At 40.4% G+C, this 22,648-nt stretch overlaps 2 protein-coding genes across 4 annotated transcripts; both read left to right on the top strand.

The window, feature by feature from the left end:
- Nucleotides 1-179: 179 nt before the first annotated feature.
- LOC138613543 (dentin sialophosphoprotein-like) lies at nt 180-10,153 on the top strand. Its single transcript, XM_069687242.1, has 28 exons — nt 180-513; nt 1,342-1,393; nt 1,497-1,514; nt 1,603-1,674; nt 1,958-2,050; nt 2,353-2,481; nt 3,198-3,278; nt 3,389-3,478; nt 3,569-3,649; nt 3,732-3,812; nt 3,952-4,044; nt 4,134-4,223; nt 4,736-4,816; nt 4,901-4,975; nt 5,180-5,248; nt 5,361-5,444; nt 5,521-5,613; nt 5,701-5,775; nt 6,395-6,463; nt 6,576-6,665; nt 6,752-6,838; nt 6,915-6,995; nt 7,316-7,399; nt 8,309-8,389; nt 8,979-9,047; nt 9,137-9,262; nt 9,350-9,500; nt 9,637-10,153. The coding sequence occupies exons 1-28, from the start codon at nt 202-204 to the stop codon at nt 10,097-10,099; spliced, it is 2,970 nt and encodes a 989-aa protein (XP_069543343.1). The 5' UTR covers nt 180-201; the 3' UTR covers nt 10,100-10,153.
- Nucleotides 10,154-12,101: 1,948 nt separating this feature from the next.
- clpxb (caseinolytic mitochondrial matrix peptidase chaperone subunit Xb) lies at nt 12,102-22,342 on the top strand. 3 transcript variants are annotated; one of them, XM_069687251.1, is made up of 15 exons: nt 12,102-12,338; nt 12,928-13,005; nt 13,974-14,134; nt 14,239-14,353; nt 15,419-15,573; nt 15,661-15,820; nt 16,752-16,787; nt 17,418-17,594; nt 17,742-17,906; nt 18,978-19,066; nt 19,243-19,407; nt 19,496-19,795; nt 20,206-20,298; nt 20,386-20,492; nt 20,627-22,342. In XM_069687251.1, the coding sequence occupies exons 2-15, from the start codon at nt 12,951-12,953 to the stop codon at nt 20,715-20,717; spliced, it is 1,869 nt and encodes a 622-aa protein (XP_069543352.1). In that variant the 5' UTR covers nt 12,102-12,338; nt 12,928-12,950; the 3' UTR covers nt 20,718-22,342. The 3 variants fall into 3 exon arrangements, with proteins under 3 accessions (XP_069543352.1, XP_069543351.1, XP_069543353.1); XM_069687250.1 differs by having other exon boundaries at nt 16,746-16,787; XM_069687252.1 differs by lacking the exon at nt 16,752-16,787.
- Nucleotides 22,343-22,648: the final 306 nt, after the last annotated feature.

Below are 22,648 nucleotides of genomic sequence, written 5' to 3'. Positions count from 1 at the left end.
GTTTGCCAGATGCTGCTTGTTGCGCAATGCATCACATGGTTCCCACTGTAGTTACAGACAGATTTTGACATGTTTATTCCTCTCCAACAGCTCCCGGCGTAGCTTCCCTCTGACGTCTCATCGCTTGGCAGGTGCTCAGATATGTGCCTGTGAATGTCACAGCCCACGGATCACTCCACAGTGGACGACCAGGAAGCAAACATGAAGGAGAAGAGTGGAGGTTTTCAGGCGTGGAAAGCGCTGCTGTTTGGGATGTGTGTGCTGCTGCTCCTGTTCTCGGCAGGTTTAGTGTTTCTGCTGGTTCGACAGAAAGAGCTGACACGGGAGCTGGGCAGGTTGGACGCCCAGATGCAGGTGCTGTGGCAGAGCTGCGGGCTCAAGGCGGGAATCGAGCCCGGAGAGGCTGAGGAGCTGAGGGAGATCCAGCGCAGGAGAAGACACCTGGAGGGAGAGGAGGCGCAAAGCAAAGAGGAGAAGGACATGCTGATGCTGATGACCTACTCCATGGTTCCTGTAAGATGCATTAAATGGCTTTTATTGTGAAGGTTTAGATGTTGTACTTCTATGAAAGATCTCTCTCTATGAAAAGCGAGATCCACAAATGCCTTGTTATGTCGTTATGAGAGGAGCAGGGGAGCCAACGACAACTCTAAGCTGTTAACTTTAACAGCAACATTTCCTCTGGTTTCCCTGTTGGGATAAGAAGAATGCCTCCGCTCAGTGTTTCCTGAATAAACACTTTGAGCAGCAGAGCGTGGCGGGTGCCTGCTCCTCTCTCAACCGTCAGTACGGCCAGTGGAGAGTGGCTTTCCTCCAGAGGGCGCTACTGTTTGACAGCATGAGTACGTTTATTCATTTAAGAAAGGACGATGCACGTTAATTAACAGGAGCAGATTTAGCTCTGCAGGCCCTGGGAGGTTCATGACATCAGTGATACGCAAGCGTTTTATAAACAGTTATTTGATCAACTGTTTATTAGCAGTAATGATTAAGGCTGCAACTAGGCACTTCTTTTATTATGTATCAGTCCTCTGATTACGTTATGGATGGATTTATCAACCATTGAAGCGATAAGTTGTCAGTGAGGAACGGCAAACACTTTGACAAGCTGCAACAAACTGTTCCCAGCTAACATTGTGTCAACAGACTAATCAGTTAATCAGCTTATAATGTAAATTATGGGAAACTAAAATCCTGAAAACAATTAAAACAGTTGCGTTTTTCCAGATGTCTGTCAAGAAAAGTGAAGATATTTATGCCTTAGTGATTTAAAAATACAAACCGTGTCCAGGTGTGCGTACGATCAGCTCTGACCTCTCACTGCTTCTCTCTGTTTCTCAGGTCAAAACCTTCATGGATCTGTGTAACAGCTCCAGAGGAATTTGTTTAACAGGTGCGCTTCATAAATATTCTCCGTTCCAGTGTTTCGGTCTTTATGGCTTCTGTTTCTTCTACTGTATTTGATTTATGGAAAATATTCTCTATTGCTTCCCCAGGCCCACCTGGACCACCAGGTAAAGTCAGGCTCTTCAATAAGCTGCATTAAAAAACTTGATCTAATTTGAAAATTGTTCCAACAGTCAGTTTTTTTTTCTCCTTTAGGTTTGAGCGGCAGACCTGGTTCACCTGGACCGCAGGGTGTGGAGGGGCCTGAGGGCAGACGAGGGAGAAAAGGTGAGAGATCTGAAGTCTCTTAGAAATCTAACATCCGCTTCCTGCAGACTGACCCTGATGAAGTACTGGGGCAGACAAATAGACTCAGACACAAGTTTCATACAGCCGTCATTGTTCAGCTGCAGTTACGTAACATCAGACTCGCTGTCTGCAGAGACTCTGTCTGCAGAGACAGGAAACAAGGGACGCTCGTGTAACAGATAACAGCTGATTCGTGTTTGAGGTTTTTCATACATTTAAGTTTTCCACTTTTAACTTTAACTATTGACCTCTCAATGACTAGGACCCCCTGGTGAAGTCGGAGAAAGAGGACCTCGAGGAGACCCTGGGCCTCCCAGGCTGAAAGGGGAGACCTACAATGACATTCTCATTGAGGGTGAGAAGTGGCAACATACTTAACCTGATATCAATAATGTGATTAACACACGGCCTCTAATATATACTAATAAGACTGCATCTGAAAAGCTGTTAACTAATTATATAGTGTATATTTATAAGGACAAACTAGACATCTTGTTAAACACTTTATCCTGATGTGGGATCAAACAAACCACACTTTAACTTTTATTAACTATTTTCAGGTCACATGGATTGTTTACTCGAACTTAAATGCAGAAAAAATGTAAGTTTATTAGCTCAGTTTTATGTCGCTGACTTCAGTATGTATATATTTGGAAGGTCCTCCTGGTCCGAGGGGTCCACCCGGTCCACCCGGCCCTCCCGGTCAGCGCTGTCCTGCTCGGGGTTGTCATGAAGTGAGAAAGAAGACCGTCAGAGAACAAATCCATCAAACCAACATGTCGCTGGGTGAGAACATCCTCATAGTGGTACCTCAGAACCAGACTATCAAACACTTGCAGATAAAATCCTGGCTGAGGTCTCCGTTTAGACATGTTTTAACTGAACTACAGAGTGCAGAGGCGAGCAGGTTTCAGGATGTGTCACAAAGTCTTCTTTATTATAAAATGTCTACATTTTATTCACTACATTTTTAATATTGCCACATAAATGTTTTTGGAAAAGATTAGTTTCTTCAGCATGTTTTCTGGAAAATCCACAAAATCCACATGTACTGTTTGGTTGAATAAAGGTTAAAGCAGCAGCTCTCCCAACAGGGGGAGCCACAGCCTTTCAAGGCTCAGAGTCTCATAATGTAAGTCACTAAGACGTGAAAAACCAAAGACAACAAACTACATTTTTCATCCACTTTGTAATGAAAAACAGAAACAAATGAGCTCTCCGTGGGTTTATCCAGGATGTGTGTCTAGTTTTCCTTCTTTTTGATTGGAATTCTTTCCCTAAAAACGGTGTAAGGCATGATGACCTGGGTGTCCTGGATCACATGCAAACACCATAAAGTGGGGCCACGGTTTTTTAAAGTGGGGGCAAACCTATCAGCATACAGAGCTCACTAATATAATTTATATAGTTTGTCACATGTTTTTATTCCCCCCCTGATGAATCTCATAGAAAAAGAAAATTCACCTGAGATAACCATGTTTACTCTTTTTCTGCACATTTAGATGCATCTTCTTTTCAGAGCCGGAAGCCTCTCAATGAAACTGACGCAAAACACATCAGACACTCAACAACCATAAAAACTGGTAGGAAGGAAATCTGAATGAATTATTAAGTGTACAGCTGTTATACGAGTTACAAATCCAGCCTCTGTTATTACACGATATAGAATAATGCATTGTGTTTTTTATTGCAGAGGCACAAACACCACATCCAGCCAATGACAAAAGAGATCTGTACAATGTTTCTGACTCTAACAAACATCCAGAAACCAGTATGGAAACTGGTGAGCAACCATTTAGAGTGGTGGGAGACGAAGACCTGATTTTTCCTAATCATAGAAAACATCTTTAATCGAATGTTTTTATTTTATCAGCTCGTCCAGAGAACAACCACGACACCTTGAATGACTCCACCACGGAGAATGTTACAGAGACACCAATGACATTTTTACCAGGTGTGTTTTATTATGAATCTAATCTAACTACAACACTTAGAGTATTTGTAAATGTTACATGATCTTTTCCTTCAATCTACAGCCCTACTTCCTCCAGACCAGACTGAAAACCGTGACACCGTCAGTGGCAGCAGAAGCATGAAGGATACACCCACGAGAAGTGGTAAAGAAACATGTATTGTAGATACTTGTGTGGTCCATCTAAACCAGTTCCCTGCATTATTGTCAGCTGGTTTTAGCTCAGATCTAGTCTGCAGTGCATGATCACTAGGTGCTTCCTGTTTTTTTTTTGCTCCCTGCAGAGTCAGCATCGCCTCGTCCAGACGACAGACATCACACAAGGACTGAAACCAGCACAGACAGTCTGACAGAGGCGTCAGAGAGCTTACTGCCAGGTGAGATACATGGAAATGTTTGTCCCCACAGTCTTGATCTTAACTTCATACTGCTCTCATCTTATTGAATAATACATTTCTCTCTGCAGTGTTACCATCCCCACGTCCAGCTCATGAAGCCAGGCATGTTTTTGACACCACAGACTCGGAGAAACTTCAAGAGAATCAGGTGGAATCAGGTCAGAAAACATTTTAACCTGACGGCCAGACCTCTGTACTGATTTATTGTTTTTACTCAACGTCTTTAATCCTGCAGCCTTTCTTAATATTAGAAAGAAATGAAAAGCTAACTTATGTAATGAAATCAATTAAAAGTCTTGGAGTAAAAAGTAAATTTTAAAATGTTTCCAAGTTGCAACATAAAGTAGCAAATGATGTATATACTCATGTAAACTACATGTATCTCAGTACTTGAGTAAATGTTCCTCCATTAGAAACAATAGATGTCTACTACAAAATTGCACTTCCTACTCTTTGTGATGTAAAGTAAGTTTTTTTTATTATCCAAGCTCTGAAAAAAAATATTTTTTCTCTCTTTTTTACAGAGAATCTTTATAATGTTTTCTAATGTTTTCATTCAAGTCGCAGCGTTCTCTGGTGGGACATTGTAGTAACAGCTGCTGTAGTGTTCCTCTGAGTGCAGGATGTTTACATGACACAACACATTAACTCACTACCTTTTATTTTCCAGTCTCAGTTCATAATGACCACAACCACAAAACCCTGAATATTGCCAGCTCTGTGACAGAGACGCCAGAGGGGTTAATAACAGGTAGAAAAAAACTTGTTTGTGAATCATGAACAAAACCGGCGATCAAAACAGAATTATATTTAATTTGTCATTTTCATTCTACAGCCTCATTTCATGAAGACAAAAACAGCGACACCGTCAACAATAGTGGAACAATTATTGATCCACTGTTGAAGAGTGGTAAGAGTCTAATGATGAATTTATTTGGAGTGGTATCATATTTTTTTTATCCCATTTACATTGGCAACAAAATAAACAAGCAAAAAAAAACACTTTATAAAGTGTACATTGAAACAGGTATTAGACTCCCATTACAGTTTAGTGAGCATGTGAGGTTTTATAATAGTTGTGGATTACTCACAATAAACATATGTGTCTCTTTAGACTCGTCATTTTCACACCCGAGCAATAACAAGCTGAATTTGACAAGCAACGAGGGATGGACACAAACTGGTCTGTAAACTTTATGACTGTAAACTTTACATTGAAGTACTTCTCAGCTATAGATAATATGATGATGCTGTTTGTGATATTTTGATAACATTTCTCGTCTTTCGTTCTGCAGAATCACCAACAGCAGGTCCATCGGACGACTTCAGAGATGCCGTTACTGAGTTTACGACACGTTCAGAAACAGAAATGAAATCTGGTAAATGAGTTTTGAGCAGCTGTGAGACTGTTATGGAAAAGTGAGACACAATTAAACGCAAGTTTTTTTTTTCTAGATTCTGTATCTTTGCATAAAGACGACAGCAACGACACCCTGAGTGACTCAGTCTTAGCGAATGTTACGAAGGAATGGTTACAATTATTTAAAGGTAGGAAGTTCTATGTTTTGACATACGAGTGAGAGAATCGACCGTAACTTTAAAGTGTTGTAAATAATATTTTATTTCATTTTACAGCCGCACTTTCTCTGAGCCAAAACAATGACGTCTTCAGTAGCAGCAAAACGTTTGAAGACAAGCAGACAGGAAGCGGTAAGAAACTGGTCTGTCACCTTTTATCACTCAAAACCTTTTCACACCTGGAGTTTCACTAGTTTTTCTCCACCGGCAGAACCCAGCCTTTATCTTCAATATGCTCATTTACCAACTTCAATTTAGCTCACTGGTAAATTAAACACATTAGCAGTGGTATGATTCTTACTTTCATTATATTGTTTACAGCTAGAAGGTTTCTTTTTTTCTGTGTGGAGTTTTCATGTTCTCCCCGTACATGCGTGGGTTCCCTCCGGGTACTCCGGCTTCCCACAGTCCAAAAACATGCTCGTTAGGTTCATTGGTGACTCTAAATTACCCATAGGTGTGAGCATGACAGGTTGTCTGTCTCTATGTGTCGACTGGTGATCAGTCCAGGGTGTACCCCGCCTCTCGCCCAATGACAGCTGGGATAGGCTCCAGCGCCCCTGCGACCCTGAGCAGGATAAGCGGTATAGATAATGACTGGTTGGATGGATATTTGGGTCACAGGTAACATACTAGAGTTAGAGCTTGGTACAGTGTAAGTGGCTGTTTAATGTTTCATAGAATAATTGTGGAGTAAAATACAGCTTAAAATGTTGTATTGATAAATATTTGTTTGTAATTAATTCTTTAGACTCTTCAGATTCAACCCAGACCACCAACAAGCTCAATTTGTCAAGCAATGAGGAAACAGCAAACACAGGTGAGTGAAACTTGTGAATCTAAATTGATTTCATGACTTTTTTAAAAGCTTTTTGTGAATCAAGACTTTAAATTTCAGTTCTGTTTAATATCTGTACCATGTCCCTTTGCAGAATCACCTACACCACATCTCGCCCATGACAGCAGAGATGAACTGAACTCTACGGACTCTTTCACATTTGTAAAGACAAGTTTAAAATCTGGTGAGTAACTGTTTTAAGGGGTGGAAATAATAATCATCTACAAGAAACGTCTTTAACTCAGAACTTTCTGATTTATTTTTAAATAGAGTCAGTTCATCCAGAGGATGACCACGAGACCTTGAAGCACTCCAACACAGTAGATGTTACAGAGACACCCGTTACATCATTTACAGGTACAGTTTACTTTTTTATCTGAAGCCTCTTTGCCACAACTTGTTACATTACATAATTGCTTGTTTAATTCCGCAGCCATACTTCCTCCAGACCTGACTGACAGCAGTGACACCTTCAGTGCTGACAGAAATATCAAAGACACATCCGTTAAAACTGGTAAAAAAGCCCAAACATTACCAAGTATTGACCATTCCACATATACGTTTAGATAATTATATAAAAGGTATCTGACAAGTGTTTTTAGACTTCCATGTCAGACTTCTTTACTGATCTATTCCACAGTTGTTTCAGGCTTATATCATGAACTTGTCTAATCATTGTTTGAATGTATTTATTAAATTATTGTTTATTAAGGAAGGACAATTCATGTATTGCAACAGATTTAACTCCATCTGTTGTTGTTGGAGAGAGGCCACTGTGATGCAAAAATAACAACAAAAAAAACTTGTCATACCCAAAACGATTGTGTTTTCCAGAGATTCATGAAGACAGAAGCGTGGACACCTGGAGCGATACCAAAAGACAGAAACCTACAGAATCACCAAGTCAACTATTAACAGGTAGGAAACACTACATTATTAAAGCTCCTGTGAGGAGTTTTTCACTGGTTATGAAACAGTTAATTCTGATGACTCTATTTAACCTACAAAAGCAAACCAGACCATCAGCAACAAGAGTGATTATTTCCATATAGTTATTTTTAATGCCTGAAACTGCGGGCGGGGGGTAGGTGTCAGACAAAGCCATTAACTGCACGCTGCCTTTGTTTACATTTTCCAGGGCAGAAATCTAAAGTGAGTATGACTGTTAAAGTTGAGGTGAAATGAAAAATGTAATTTTAATCCTTTTGAATACATCCCCGGTAATATTGTGCATCTATTTGACAATATAGGCCAAAAAAATACAGAAACCATTTCTTCATACTCTTATATCAAAATCCGATCATTTTTTCTTCCTGTAAAACAAAATATCACATGTGCTTACGTAAGCTAGGACCAACCAATTTCAACCAATAATATCATGACGTCCACCTGTCAATCAATCTGCAACATTTAGCCGCAGAGCACCAAGAACGCCCGCTCAGTTAGCTAGCTACTGCGCTGTGGAGAACGTCTGGCTTCGCCCACTTCTCAACGATCAAGTCAAATCCCTCTAATGATATGTCCCGCCTGCACGTCCTGTTTCACTCGGAAATACGTCACAATACGGAAGCTAGATACTCTCGAAATGCCGTTTCATCTCACCTTTAAAGAAAGCAGGGTGAGATTTTTTGTTAAAAACCACCACTTAAACATTTAAAATCAGCAAAGAGATAAGAGGTATGGCTTTGTCCACAGGGGGCGCCCAAATCAACACAAACTGAAAGTTCCTCACAGCAGCTTTAATGATATGTCAAAGTAACAATGAGGTGAAAAACACTATTAATGTCTACATGTAATTATGTTTATATGTTTCCTTTCACTTTACAGCCTCCCTGTCTGCAGACTTGGCTCAGAACACTGACGCCTTCAATAACAGCGGGCATGTTGTCAATACAGCCATGAAAAGTGGTAAGAAGCCAGTCCCTCCAGGATTTCACGCGCGTTTCCTGTGATTGTTCTGGCAAAAAAAAAAGCCTGATTTTGCAGCAGCTTTTTTAAAAAGTTGTAATGCAAGTTGAGATGTTTTCCACATCCACTGTGAGCGAGCTGTTTGTGTCAAGATGCCAGATAAAATGTATAAAAACTAAATGACACTAAAGTCAATTGCCATGAATTGCTCATTTCGCACAGCACGTGCACATGCAGACCTCAGGGGATCAATATTTTGAGTATTAAAGAAGTAATTTTGGTGACGCATATGGTTTATGTGATTGGTCAAATTTGTAGACAGGTTGCGGCAATTGCCCAAAATTGCAAGGCTGAGAAAAAGTTGCCGCAATTGGTTGAATTTACGGGAACACAACATCGCAACTTCCAGGAGGGGCTGAGAAACTGTCTCCTGTACTATATTTGGTTTTAGTACTGACATGTTGACAACAAATGTGTTGTATGATTTAAAATAATCACTAATCATCAGCTGCTAACAAAACACACATCCACTGCTTTTTTTTTTTTAATCTTGTAAATATGAATAAGCCTTTTTTCTCTCTTTCTTTAGACTCTTTAAATCCACTCCAGCCCAACGACAACACCAATGTGACCACCAATGAGAAATGGATCAAAAGTGGTTAGAACATTTGTTTAATATGCTTTAAATATCTGTCTGTCTATCGGATAAATTGTCCATATACTGAAGTACATATCTTTATTGTTCAGAGTGCCATATTAGAAATATTAAGTGTTCAGAGAGAGGCACTGAAATGCTGACTACTTTTGGAGCCTGGATGTCCGATGCGTCCCAGCAGGATGGAGGTCGATACTGGCTGGCCGAGCATTTTTCTGGTAATTTTTAAAGCAACAACTGTACCATTCATCTCAAGGATTTATGAGTTATTGTGGATTTAATACAAAAACAAAATATCTTCCCAGGTCGACTTTTGATGGAGCAAAAGGAGGTTTCCACTTTTCAGAGTGCAAGCGACAGAGTGATAGATGTGAAGAAGTTCTACCAGGGCTGTGGTCATGTGGTTTACAAGAAGTCCTTATACTTTCACAACGCAGGAACAAACAGACTCATCCAGTAAGTCTTTCTGTTCAACATGAACAGGACTTTGTTCTTGCCCTGTTAACATACTGCGATTTTTAATGTCTGTGCCATGTAACGTGTAACTTTTGTACCGAGCTGCTTCACTCACCCTTTAATGAATATTTTACAGATTTGACCTGAACACCAGGAGAACAAACACTCTGATCATGGCAAACAGCAGATATAACAACCTGACCTATCTTTTCCGCAACTCAAAGACGTATTTCAAGTTCGCTGTGGATGAAAACGGACTGTGGGTCATTTTTGCTGCAGACACAGATGATAATACGATGGTGGCGAAGCTCGACCCTGACACATTTTCTGTGGAGTCAGTCATTAACACTCACTACCCCACAGCTAAAGCAGGGAGTGCTTTCATTGTGTGTGGGCTTGTGTATTTTACAGATAACACAGACAGGAGAGTCACGTACGCCTTTGATTTACAGAGAGAGAGTCCCAAGGATGCAAGTTTTGACTTAAGGCCAGCTAACGGCATCTTGGCTATGGTGTCGTATTATCCCAACAAAAAGCTTTTGTATATGTGGGACAACAGCAGCGTGAAAACCTGCAAAGTTAAACTCAAACAGACCTAAAAAACAACCACTAACTTTGTAAAATGAGCAATAAAATATTTTTTTATAATCTCAGTTTGTGTCTCCGAAACTTTTTGACCCAGTGACCTAATTTTGACTGAGTTGCTGACAGTGGTTTAACAGGTCCAACTGGATATTGTTTGTACAAATGTGTGAGCCTTTTGTCAAATCACTCATCGACATGTGTTCATTCCAAGTGAACACAATGCGTGATTAATGCAGCATGACATGATGGTGGTAGTGGAGAGTTTAGACTTAACGGAAAATATTTCGTTGAGATTGCCAGAACTGCATAAATAAAAGAGTCCATTCATATGACACCTATGTGGCAAAATGTTTAACACATGTATTCATTATTCAAATGGCTTTCTCGTGATCGTAGGCAAAATAATTCTTGTATTTTAAATGTTTGGCATTATATTATAGATAAACTGTGGGTACATGATGTAAGAAAACAGGGGCAAAGTCTTTCACTGACAGGTGAGCTCATGGAAGAGTCTCCTCTATCCTGCTGTTTGAAGGCAGGACAGACAAACACTCACTCACCAGAAAAAGAGCATGACTCCTTCTGAGAGAGCCACTCGCCAAGCAGGATTACCAGCTGAAAGGGAACTCCCAGACCCCTCGTCAGCTCAAAAGCTCCAGCAGGCTATTTTTTCTGGGTAAGAGGTAAAAGCAATATGCACAAAATAAGGCTCTGCATTACGAGCTCATCTTGACAGCTGGTCTTATTGGAAACCTGATACACAATAATAACACACGGCAGCAGGAGGTGGTGCTGGCCAACAGCCAACATTTCTCCTGAGGCCTGTTAACATTAGCGGTGCAATTAACCTCTTGTAAACACTTATGTGAGCTGTATTTCAACAAGCACGAGCACTTACAGCAGAGCTGGTTTACCTGCTCAGTGTTACCATTCACAGCCATGGCTTTAATTTTGAATCATATATTTTCAGCGGACCTGGTTCTGCACACAGACAATAAGCGTTAGTCATCAGAGAGATGAAGTGCACTGAAATATAACCTGAAGTTTAAGATCCTTGTGATTTAAAAGTATTTTTTTTACAATTATTATGAAGTCTATGAAAGGAAGACTACCTTGAATGTGCTTGAATCCTTGTTAACGTTCTAGACAACATTGATTTATATATAGAGGGTATAGTCTGTGAGATCAAGCTGCGAATGGTGACGGATTGTTACAAATGATTCAACTGCAATTTCTTATTTTTTAAACATACTCAAATTTCTGCATCACTTTTTTATGCAGTGAAATGTTTTGTGTTCACCATCCTGTACTGTGTGTTGTCAATATATTGTACATATTTTTTCCCTTTTGACTTGAAATCGTCTGGGGGGGGGAAATTAGTCGATTGCCCACTCTGCAATGTTTGGGTTTTTTTGCCTCTTACCACAAAGTCAAAACAAGAGGAAACTGAACAAAATGTTTCTGAGCCTTCTCTGTTATCTATGATGATAGCCAGTCTCTGTAAATGATTCATGTATGGTGTAACCTGGCATGCTTGTCTGTGGTGATGTCCAACATCTCCTACTCCAGTAGCCTACATTATACTGTAGTTGGTTGAGAACAGATCAGTGTATTTATGTCTATTTGGATGTTTCATTTAAATGACAGACCACCGTGTGATTCCATGAGTAAGTAAGGTAAAAAAAAGTGCCTCATGAATCACGTCACAGTTTTCTTAATTTTGCAACCTCAAAAACTGAATGGGTCTTCTGTTCGAGATAGTATTACACATTTACGAGGATCACCCAAACGCAACACAATTTCACCATACCCTTGTTATATCTGAACATTACGAGGATACTTTGAACGCACCAGTGTTGCATAGCTGGATACGCCCCCTACGGATTAGTAGATCTTAAAGTATCCGGATGGGTCTGAAATACATTGTCACAAGTCTGCCTCCATACTACTTAGACCGGTTACGGTGATTGAATTACTTCTGCTAGCTACTGTACCCAGAACGTAGGCCAGCTAGCAAGTCGGGTATCCGACCTAGTTCACAACAGCAAGCGTTACATCACTTTGGGTCGTATCCCACCTGGGAAATAGCGGCCTAAGAGGGCCAACGTTACCTACTTCATACATAAGGCACTCTGACATTAGTATGACACTCTGAACTGTCAAGCTAAATCAAGAAATTGAGAGCTACCGTGACTTAGCAATTTTAGTTTCTCCGAGGGGGCTGTCAAGACGCGACTGGTTTCATCGTGCCCTGTGAGTAAAACTCGTTCATACTGCCTCTTTTAAGTGTAATGTTGTGATAATGTGAGAATTAGGCTAGGCCTTTCGCTAGTCACATTAGCTTGCGTGCCTAACTGCGAGCTGCTTAGTTGTGTCCACTTGACAGGGTAAAGCCCCTCAGCTTAACCGCTGTGCATTGGCTGTCTTCCGAGCCTGGGCTGTTTGTCATTTCCACGGGCAGAGCCGCTGTTAGCTCTGGATTGGGCCCAGCTTTGTAGCTAACAGTAACCTTTTTATTAAACCCTGCTAGCTAGCTACATTGTTTATTTACTATTTATTGCTAGCGTGAGATGGTAGGAGATTTTGTAGCCGTGATAACATACGTCAATGCATTTTGGGTGGTTTCGTAAAGATTTTTATGCAAACATCACTGGCGAGTACACCACCTTCACTAGCAGATGACCTGTTTTGCTAATGCTAACAGTGACGTTGAAGTTATGAAATGTGTTACGCTCACCGGCCTCTCCTCTGTGCCTCTGCTGTCTCTTAGCCTCCGGCTAATTTAGCTACCCCCCCCACCTCCCCTCGGTACACCGTGTTAACTTTATGTTTTTTGTTTCAGGGTTTTGAGCCAAAAGAAGAGTTATGTCCTGTCCATGCACTTCGGCTGCCAGGTTGTTTCTAAACACTGCCCACAGAGGTAAAAAGGAAAACACACACCTTTCCAGCTTCCTAAAGCTGCTTGACATTGTGCTATGTGCTTTAGTACAGCCTGTAAAGTAGGTCTCCAGTTCACCCAGAGCGCCGTTTGTTATGATAGTCATGTAATGTCAACAGCAGGTGAAAAATTACTTAACATGTGAAGTCATTGCAGCTAACCTAACGTTTGTTGCATCACTCAGCCTTTCTCAGCTGTTACTTAATTTTACATTATATTACACTATTATTAACAATTTTAGAAACTAATAAATAGAGTTATGTAACAATAGCTAAGCGAACTTTTGACATCTGTCAGCTGACAGACCTTCAGGCGCGTATAATGACGAAACACACAGGACTTATACTAATTTATAAATATATGAATATAAATGTTAGAAAACTTTAACAATTTTAATATGCAGTGTATTCAACACACGAACAATTGCCATGAACCATTATGCTGCTTTTTTTTGACTCATCTGAGGTGTTGTCAACGTCTTGAGGTCACTGCCTTAATGTAGGCCTGCATCTAACAATTATTTGTATTCGCAGTTTAGTTGATTAGTTAGATTATTTTCTAATTTAGCTGGACAGTTGATTATTTTTTAAAATCTTTTAAGGGCTACAAAACTGTGAAACATTATCACTTCAGATGTTTAGATGACCACTTTTGTCCGACCTACAGTCCAAAGCCCAAAAATATTCCATTCACTATCATATATGACTAATATATAAAATTAATATAAAATATGCAAGTTATCAAATTGGACAAACTAGAGCCAAACATTGTTTTGTATTTTTGCTCTTTTTTTATTTACTAATGAAGTAATCAAGAACTTATTTTGGCTGTAGTTCAATAGGAGCTGTTATGAAATGTGTGTTATTTTGCTAGTTGTTTGTTTCCTACATGTTTTTCTGTGTCATATGTGTTTTGAAGGTGGAAAAAACATTTAGTTTCTAATATTACAGGATTGTCCTGCTATCGGATCCAGTTGTATTCTCTGAGTCGTCAGGGGTCTCGAGAAACTCATATACCTCCCCGGGTAGGGGTGAGGTCATTTTCAGAGACCTCTATCTGCTATGCCTCAAAAGACGGGACAACAAAGGACGGTGGAAGTGATGGTGGAAAGGTAATGTGTTTCTCATTTGAAGCTGTCTTCCACTGTGGTATTTCACAACACTTAAATAAGACATAATGTCATTAATATGTGCTGACACAGTCATGTTTACACAGAAAAGCATCGGCGAGGGGAAGAGACTATCTGGCTCTGGAGGATCAGGCAAGGGGGGAAGCCAGCTGCGCTGTCCTAAATGTGGAGATCCCTGCACACATGTAGAGACCTTTGTCTGTGAGTAAACTTATTCATTTTTAATGACCATTATACAACAAAAAAATGTAATCTGCATTTTGTATGCAAAGTACATGTACTTACTTACAAGAAGAATAGATGTAAAGGAATGGTATTTAGTCGAGTCTGCAGGCATCACTCTCTGGAGCTGACACAGGTAGAATTATGTGAGCTCAAATAGTGGTACAAATGGTTGTTGTTGTTTGCCAAACACTATTGAAACATTTGAGAAAATGTAGAAGACATGGTTAACATGGTCTCATGCAATTCAATAACCATATTTTATTTAAAAGAATATACAAAGAGAAGGAATAATTAGATGCAACACAGATGAAGGGGAGGATAAAGGGAGGAGATGGTTTGTTCATTGGCTGAAAAAAAAAAGAGTAAACAAATGGAAACTAGAGAATTGTTCCCCAACAGATGTTCAAATGATCATTTTCATCCATGGTGTTGAAATGTTTTGTTTTTTTTAATAAAGACTTTGAACCACATTTTTCTGTAGTACAAACTGTGTTGGTGGACTGAAATGCACAACACATACAAAGTACACAACAAACCACCAGCATGTGTAATTTTCAAGCAAAGTTTGTCCAAATAAATACCTGCAAGTAAACAATGTTTGTTCCATTGTTGTTTACTGAGCGTTTTCTGCTTCGTGTTGTAACATCAACAGCTTCTTGCCTCAACTCAGAAGTCTTATTTTGATAGTTAGATGGTGTAAGAAACTTCCTCCCAAACAATCAGATGAGGATTGTGCCACTGTCCATGTTTACTACTGTGCATGGGACTGCTCAACCACTCGCCATGAGTTACTTCAAGGAGAAAGCAACCTTTGCCCACCTTCAGTGGAATTAAAATCAGTACAACTATTTTGTTTTAACTCTGTTTATGCACACATTTTCATTATGACCATGTGCTGGGACAGTACAGTTTTCTTGGCACTTGCTTTAGATTTTACAGATTTATTCAAATGTAGATGCCAGTCGACTAAATGCTCCACTCTAAACATTTTTCAAAACGGTTGCAGAATAATTCACTGTAAAATGTTTTGTTTTCTTGTAGCATCGACGCGATTTGTCAAGTGTGAGAAGTGCCATCACTTTTTCGTGGTCCTGTCTGAAACGGACTCTAAGAAGGGGCTAAACAAAGAGCCAGAATCTGCTGCGGAGGCAGTGAAACTGGCATTTGCGCAGAAACCTCCCCCTCCCCCGAAGAAGGTGAGACATTGAAGCAGTCACTCACATCCTGTTGTCATAGTCTGTGCTTTTATACAGTTTGAAGCTTACATTGCTTTCTGTTTTCAGATTTATGCTTACCTCGACAAGTATGTGGTCGGCCAGTCCTATGCAAAAAAGGTGTTAGCAGTCGCTGTGTACAATCACTACAAGCGCATCTACAACAACATCCCTGCTGGCAGTCGGCAGCAGGTGGAGGTGGAGAAACAGCCCTCTCTAACACCTCGTGGTCAGTATTACTGCTGTCTGTAGATTTGCTTTATTCTGCTGCTTGTTTGTGAAAATTGGAGAAGGTGTTACATCAGAAAAAACACAATTTTTTTAAGACTTAAAATAATAATTACTATGCACATAATTTGCATGTATTAATTTGATTTGCGCTCATTACTTGTATTTGTTCATTTACTGTTGATTTTCCTCCTGTAACACACACCATCATTGCAGTCTGATGTGGTGATGATACGTGATCATATTCCATAAGAAAAACTTAAATCTTTTCCTGTCTGTGGGGCAAAGCTTCTAATATTCTGAACATCTGGATCATTTGGGATGAAGAGACTTTGACAAAAATGTTCTTAATTATCAGTGTTTTGAAAAGAAATCCGTTTTACTCAAATATTTCGTGGTGAACTTTGTCCTAATTTTAGGCAGCTTTTTTGTCTGTTTTTTCACTGGACAAGAGAGACTGACAGAAAAATGGCAAAAGAATGATTGAAAACGCCGTGACGCAGAGCCAGAGTCATGTCACTGGTTTTAGAGTGTGATTCTGGGATTTATCAAACAAAGTTCTTCAAACCACAATTTCGAAACGAGACTTGGAAATGGAAGTATACTAGATCAGATTCAAACGTGCGCAGTCACAACTTGCAGAGGGCAGAGAGATTGCCAGAAATTTAGGGCACAATACATTTTTTATTTTACACACAATCAAGAGCCAATTACTGCTTTAAACACAAATTACTGCTAAATTCCTGATCAGACATATCCTCATATAAATAGAACTGGTCTTAAATCATAATCTGTATTGTTTGGCATTTGTTCAATAATTATCACACACAATCATATAGACGTTTTTGCAGGACTGCACTGAAAATGTGATAATGGTAATGATTACTGATAATATTGATTTGAGTCCTCTCATCCTCTCCCTGTAGAGCTAGAGATGAGAAGACGAGAGGATGAATACAGATTCACAAGTAAGTGATCGGTACTCCTTAGTGTTATCTTTATTGGTCTAAAAGTAATAAAAAAACCAAACAATACTTTAACAGTCTTTATTTTGTGAGTTGCACAAATGCCAAAATGTACAGACCTCTGTGGCTCCTTAGAGAAGTACAGTTAGATATTTATAGTGATGCATGTACGGTCATACCCAACCTAATTATAAGAGTGTAAGCTGATTAATCAATTGAAATTTTCCCAGGCGTTTAATTGACACCAGATGATACAGTTTATAATAGAACATGACAAATTGCTCCAGTTGAGGAACAGTGAGTTTACCTACTTAGCATGTGTACAGATTAGATACAGTAAGTGAAGCAATAAAATGTTAATCTTTGACTGACCGGACAATAAGATAAAGTAGCCCAGTGACCTACATTACCTTTTTCTATTTTCAGTCCAGCTCTCTTCACTAAGTAACTCCACACTGGCACGGACCAGGCCACACATATTTTTAGCCCGCACACGGAAACTGTTGCTATGCAGAATCTGATACATACACCTTCAAAGAATGGCCTGTTTAAATGGCACAGCAGTTCAAATAGAAACTGTTTAGTTGGTTAGTTTTCACAAAACGAACACTGTGTCTGTTCTTGTTCGTGCAGAGCTGCTGCAGATCGCAGGGATCAGTCCTCATGGAAATGCTCTGGGGGCGTCCATGCAGCAACAGGCGAGCCAGCAGGCACCTCAGGAGAGGAGGGGCGGGGAGGTGCTGGACTCCACGCACACTGACATTAAACTGGAGAAGAGCAACATCATACTTCTAGGTCCAACTGGCTCAGGTTTGTGTCCTGTAAACAATGTCTGAAATCGTAATCCTGTGGCGTGACACTGATAAATAAGATGCACTAAATATGCAGTTTTTTTGTAAATATAGACGCATCTTACCAAAATATAATGTACCATAAAGTTAATTTCATTTCCTACAGGAAAAACATTGCTGGCGCAGACACTGGCACGTTGTCTGGATGTTCCCTTTGCCATATGTGATTGCACCACACTAACTCAAGCCGGATACGTGGGAGAAGACATCGAGTCAGTTATTGCCAAACTGCTCCAAGATGCCAACTACTCGGTGGACAAAGCACAACAAGGTGGGCAGAGAGACTACATTTAGCAGCAGTGCAGTTTCGTACCATATTTCTCTGTTGAACACAGGAATCAAAACAAATGGCAGAAACAGTGTAGTGGTATATACACATTAAACATCCATTTTATAAATCTTTTACGTCAAAGAAGGACAAATAACACCTGATAGGCCCTGAAGAATTCAGTACTTCAGAACATTGTGACACGAAGACATCAACGCTTCTGTGCTCCGTCTGCCAACATAAAGTACGGGACTATAGGGTTACATGTTTGTCTGCAGCCAGCTGCTGACAGGAGATTTACAATCATAAATAAAGAAAAGCCACGAAGGAAGTCAAAGATAAACACAGTTGTAGAGCTCTTACAGGTGGATTTTGTCTCACTGTGGTGGATTCAGTGGTTTCACTGACAATCATTACTGGAGTAGAGAACATCAGAGACGTTCAGGAGTCGTTCTTTCCTCCCTCAGTCCAGCACCAACGCGGTCCTCCATTTCAATTAGTCTCCATCAGCCTCCAACACACTTAATTTTGTGGTGTCTAGTAATTTTAAGACCTATTTAAAGTTACAAGACAGCCTGCTGTTGCTCCAGCACTGTTGTGATCGGATCTCTAATATATTACGGAGATAATGTTGGCAACAAAAACATGAAGAGTTGTGACTGATTGAATGTAAAACGAGGGCCATGACAATCCTCTAAGAACAATGTTACAGTTTACTTAATCAGTCAGTGTTTTGTTTCGCTTCAGCCTATTTGCATTATCACAGTTCCATTAATTTCTCTTCCTGTTTAAAGAACATGCCCTACCCATGTCAGGAATGTTCTTTAAGCGGGAAGAGGAAGGAAGCACAAGGAAGTAAACAAAACACGGTATGAAAAAGTAAACATCCGTGTCTCAAGAGGGTTTTCTTCACATTTGAACCTTTCTTAACCAAATTTAAAGTGTCTTATAGTGTATAGTGTAGTGTAAGGTGAAATCTGAAGTAAACATTGTTTCCTTCGGCGCACACACAGGGACTCTCTAAGGTTATTGCAGCAACTGAAACTTGGCTCTGTCCGTGTATTTTATGTGCAGGTATTGTGTTTCTGGACGAGGTTGATAAGATTGGCAGTGTGCCTGGAATCCATCAGCTGAGAGACGTAGGAGGAGAGGGCGTCCAGCAGGTGAGTATTTAAACCCAGTTACACTAAATAAAACTTGAACAGACATTCAACTGCTAATAAAATTGTTTGCATGCTATTTTGTGGAGTTTGGCTTAAAAAATTTTCAAAAGATTTCAATTATTTAATGTAACTTGCGCAGGACATTTATATTGACTTTCTTCCGTCCTGTCTCTCAGGGTTTGCTGAAACTCTTGGAGGGAACAATCGTCAATGTTCCTGAGAAAAACTCCAGGAAACTGAGAGGAGAGACGGTTCAGGTAGACACAACAAACATTCTGTTTGTTGCATCCGGTGCCTTCAACGGACTTGACAGAATCATTAGCAGACGAAAGAATGAAAAGGTATATGATGATGTGAAATTGAGTAAATAATCGCGTGTGTGTGATCATTCCTGTTTCTAACTTAATCCTCCTGTTTCGTGACTTTCAGTATTTGGGTTTTGGAACCCCCTCCAATCTGGGGAAAGGGCGCCGTGCAGCGGCTGCCGCAGACTTGGCCAACACCAGCGGTGAGACGGACACGGTGGCAGAGATCGAAGAGAAGGACAGGCTGCTGAAGCACGTCGAGGCCAGGGACCTGATTGAGTTTGGAATGATCCCAGAGTTTGTCGGCCGTCTCCCCGTCGTCGTTCCTCTGCACAGCCTGGACGAGGAGACACTAGTCCGAATCTTGACTGAACCCCGCAACGCTGTGGTGCCCCAGTACCAGGCCCTGTTCAGCATGGACAAAGTAAGGGCTCTGGCAGAGTGGGTGATACTGAACAGTGTTAACCTGTGTTTAGACAGGCCACGGCATTGTGTTAAAGAAATGCAGCCCCCTCATTCATTCAATGGGATCACTCCATTTTGGCAGCGAGGGTTCCAACAAGGGCGCTGCAGCAAACGAGTAAACCCTGGCTTAGTTGTTGCCACAAGCAGCACAGTCAAAGGGCACATTCCTGGTAGAGAGAGAGTTGTAAAAACTTGTTTCACTGGAACAGATCAGTGTGAATTGTTTAGAGGAAACCTGCAAATCACAGTGAATCTACCAGTTGTACCAGATTCACTGTGTTTTGGTGCATCAATGCTACAGGATATTTTGTGTCTTTACCTTGAGGACTGGATGTTCAATTGAAATGAAACTAATATTTTCTGTTTCAGTGTGAACTTAATGTGAATCAAGATGCCTTGAGGGCCATAGCCCGGATGGCTCTGGAGAGAAAGACTGGAGCTCGTGGGCTCAGATCTATCATGGTATGTGATTCTGCAGTGGTATCAAACATCATTACAACTAATGCTACTTACTCAATATTTAAACTGAAGTGATTTTTCTTCTTAAAGGAAAAGCTCCTTCTCGAGCCCATGTTCGAGGTGCCACACTCTGACATCATGGCTGTCGAGCTGGACCGAGATGTTGTCCAAGGAAAAGCACAACCCAGATATATCAGGTCAGTATCTGTCTGCGCACAGGACGGGACCAAATGTGTGTTACGTAAGAGATCAGATTTCTCCAGCCCAGCGCGCTGAGTGTCCAGCGTAGTGTTGTTTGAAACCTGAACTGGCGTCTCCATTTGAATTTCAGAGCTCCAGCCAAAGAGTCTGCGGAGGAGGAGTACGACTCGGGCATCGAGGAGGAGAACTGGCCTCGGCAGGCGGACGCTGCTAACAACTGAACCACACGTCACTCATTTCACCTCAAGACTCCCTCTGAAATCATTAGATTACTATGAACCTTTGGATACCAACTCTGGGTTTTTCTATAGCTCCTGACAAACAAGATGTGGACATTGTATTAGAGGTAATGAAGGCTGCTGGTTCTCATCGAGGAGTGTTTTCAGGACGAACAAGTTAAGAGAGCGTAACAACCTTCGGTCCCGTGCATCAGATAATAATTCTTTAGCGGTGCACTCGCAGAGTGGACCTTTAAAAAATATTTCAATCTCTGGGGATTGTTAACATTTTATCTATATAAAGATAATGCAATTTTATTCATGAAAGGATTTGTAGCTAGTTAATTTGTTTTCTCTTTTTGTGGTGATGGGCTGTCATGGCAAGGGAAGCAAATAATGGGATCATACTGTACACTTGAAAACGGGGCACTTAAGTGTAGATGTGATGTTACCATGTCAAGTAATGCCTTATATCACAAGGGCATAATATTCCATGAGCACATCAATATTTTGATGTCTTCTTCTGTACCACCATTGTAATAATGGTGTTCACAGTAAAACCGGGCTGTAAATGTTGAGCTACACTGCCTAGGTAGCATTTGTAAGCAGTTTGTATGACATTACCTCTAATGAAGAGAACACATTGTGTCGTGTAACGCACCAGCACACTAAACGAAGCAGGTGATTATAATGGTGACCTTTTAAACAGCCAGAATGGTTAATTTTTCAGTGTTTAGCTTCCTTCTCTAGCCCACTGTTTAGGGAATGTATATGTGTTAACTATCAGGCCTCTGGATCACAGGACTGGAGTGGAGGGCTGTCTCACAAAGCAGGATTAGCAGGTTAGCCAGCTAACTTTGAAGTGTTAATCACATAGCCTCTCAAGTTTTGCTTCGGAGTAGCTATCCTCTAATATCCATGTTTCCATACATATTCTTAAACCTGACATTCAACCTTCCAACTGTAAATCATCATCAGACAGGCGATCGCTCTCACAGTCAGCTGGAGGCCGCTCCAAACCTGCTTAGTCAGACATTCCTCAGAACAGCACAGGTGTTTTTATTTTCTTTGTGTGTGCCCCAGCGTTGGAAACTCACCTTTAGTGATGTAATATCCTGTTACTAAAAGGTACTCAATACACGTCTGTAATCAAACCTCCACTTTAACGCTCTCTAACTGAACTGAACCACGCTGCTGTACTCCCTAAAAATGCTGTTTGTGCTATAACATGAGATTAAACTAGACCTGTTCTCCTTTTGCTTTAAGTTTCCTTTTTTTTTTTAGTACATTTCTGTTTTCAGAGGTCTGTTACAGAACCTGTAATCCCCTTCTCCCTGAAGTTTGTGAATCTTATTTCATTGTGATTGTTTAAAAGTATATAAATAAAATGTAATCTCTGTACAGAATTTTAATTGTTCTTTACCTTGAAAATCAGCACATAGCGCGTACAGTCTTAAAGCGGCTGTGAGGAACTTTCGGTTTGTGTCGATTTTGGCGCACAAAGCCGTACCTCTAATCTCTTTGCTGATTTTGTTCTGTACATGCTGTACAGTTTGTGGTTTTTAACTATCATCCTGCTTTCTTTAACAGTCATATGTATCACTTTACATTTTTTGTCCTCGCTGACACCTACCCCCCCGCCAGCGGTTTCTGGCATTAAAGATAACTATATAGAAATAATCAGTCTTTTCGCTGATGGTCTGGTTTGCTTTTGTAGGTCGTACAGAGTCATCAGAATTAATTTCAGCCTGTTTCATAACCAGATAAGAACTCCTCACAGGAGTTTTAGTGAATATAGTTACAAAAACCAAGTATTAAATTGGTCTTCAAACCGTCCTGTCACATAACAAATCAATGACACCAGAGATTAATTCATAAGCGTGTTGTTCCACGCTGCTACACTGGCCGCTTTATGTAAGAGCTAATCTCTGGAA

The sequence above is a fragment of the Semicossyphus pulcher genome, unplaced genomic scaffold (genome assembly GCF_022749685.1).
Source record: "Semicossyphus pulcher isolate SPU_LCO1_2020_fin unplaced genomic scaffold, fSemPul1.0.p SCAF_8, whole genome shotgun sequence".
NCBI classification, from domain to species: domain Eukaryota; kingdom Metazoa; phylum Chordata; class Actinopteri; order Labriformes; family Labridae; genus Semicossyphus; species Semicossyphus pulcher.
This window is presented reverse-complemented; position numbering and strand designations above follow the sequence as displayed.

Coding starts and splice junctions, on each gene's coding strand:
- LOC138613543 (XM_069687242.1), top strand. CDS start 202: ATGAAGGAGAAGAGTGGAGGTTTTCAGGCGTGGAAAGCGCTGCTGTTT. Junction 5,445..5,520: donor AGAAACAGAAATGAAATCTG/GTAAATGAGTTT, acceptor TTTTTTTTCTAG/ATTCTGTATCTTTGCATAAA. Junction 8,390..8,978: donor CAATACAGCCATGAAAAGTG/GTAAGAAGCCAG, acceptor CTCTTTCTTTAG/ACTCTTTAAATCCACTCCAG.
- clpxb (XM_069687250.1), top strand. CDS start 12,951: ATGTCCTGTCCATGCACTTCGGCTGCCAGGTTGTTTCTAAACACTGCC. Junction 19,067..19,242: donor GAGGAGAGGGCGTCCAGCAG/GTGAGTATTTAA, acceptor CCTGTCTCTCAG/GGTTTGCTGAAACTCTTGGA. Junction 20,299..20,385: donor GTGGGCTCAGATCTATCATG/GTATGTGATTCT, acceptor TTCTTCTTAAAG/GAAAAGCTCCTTCTCGAGCC.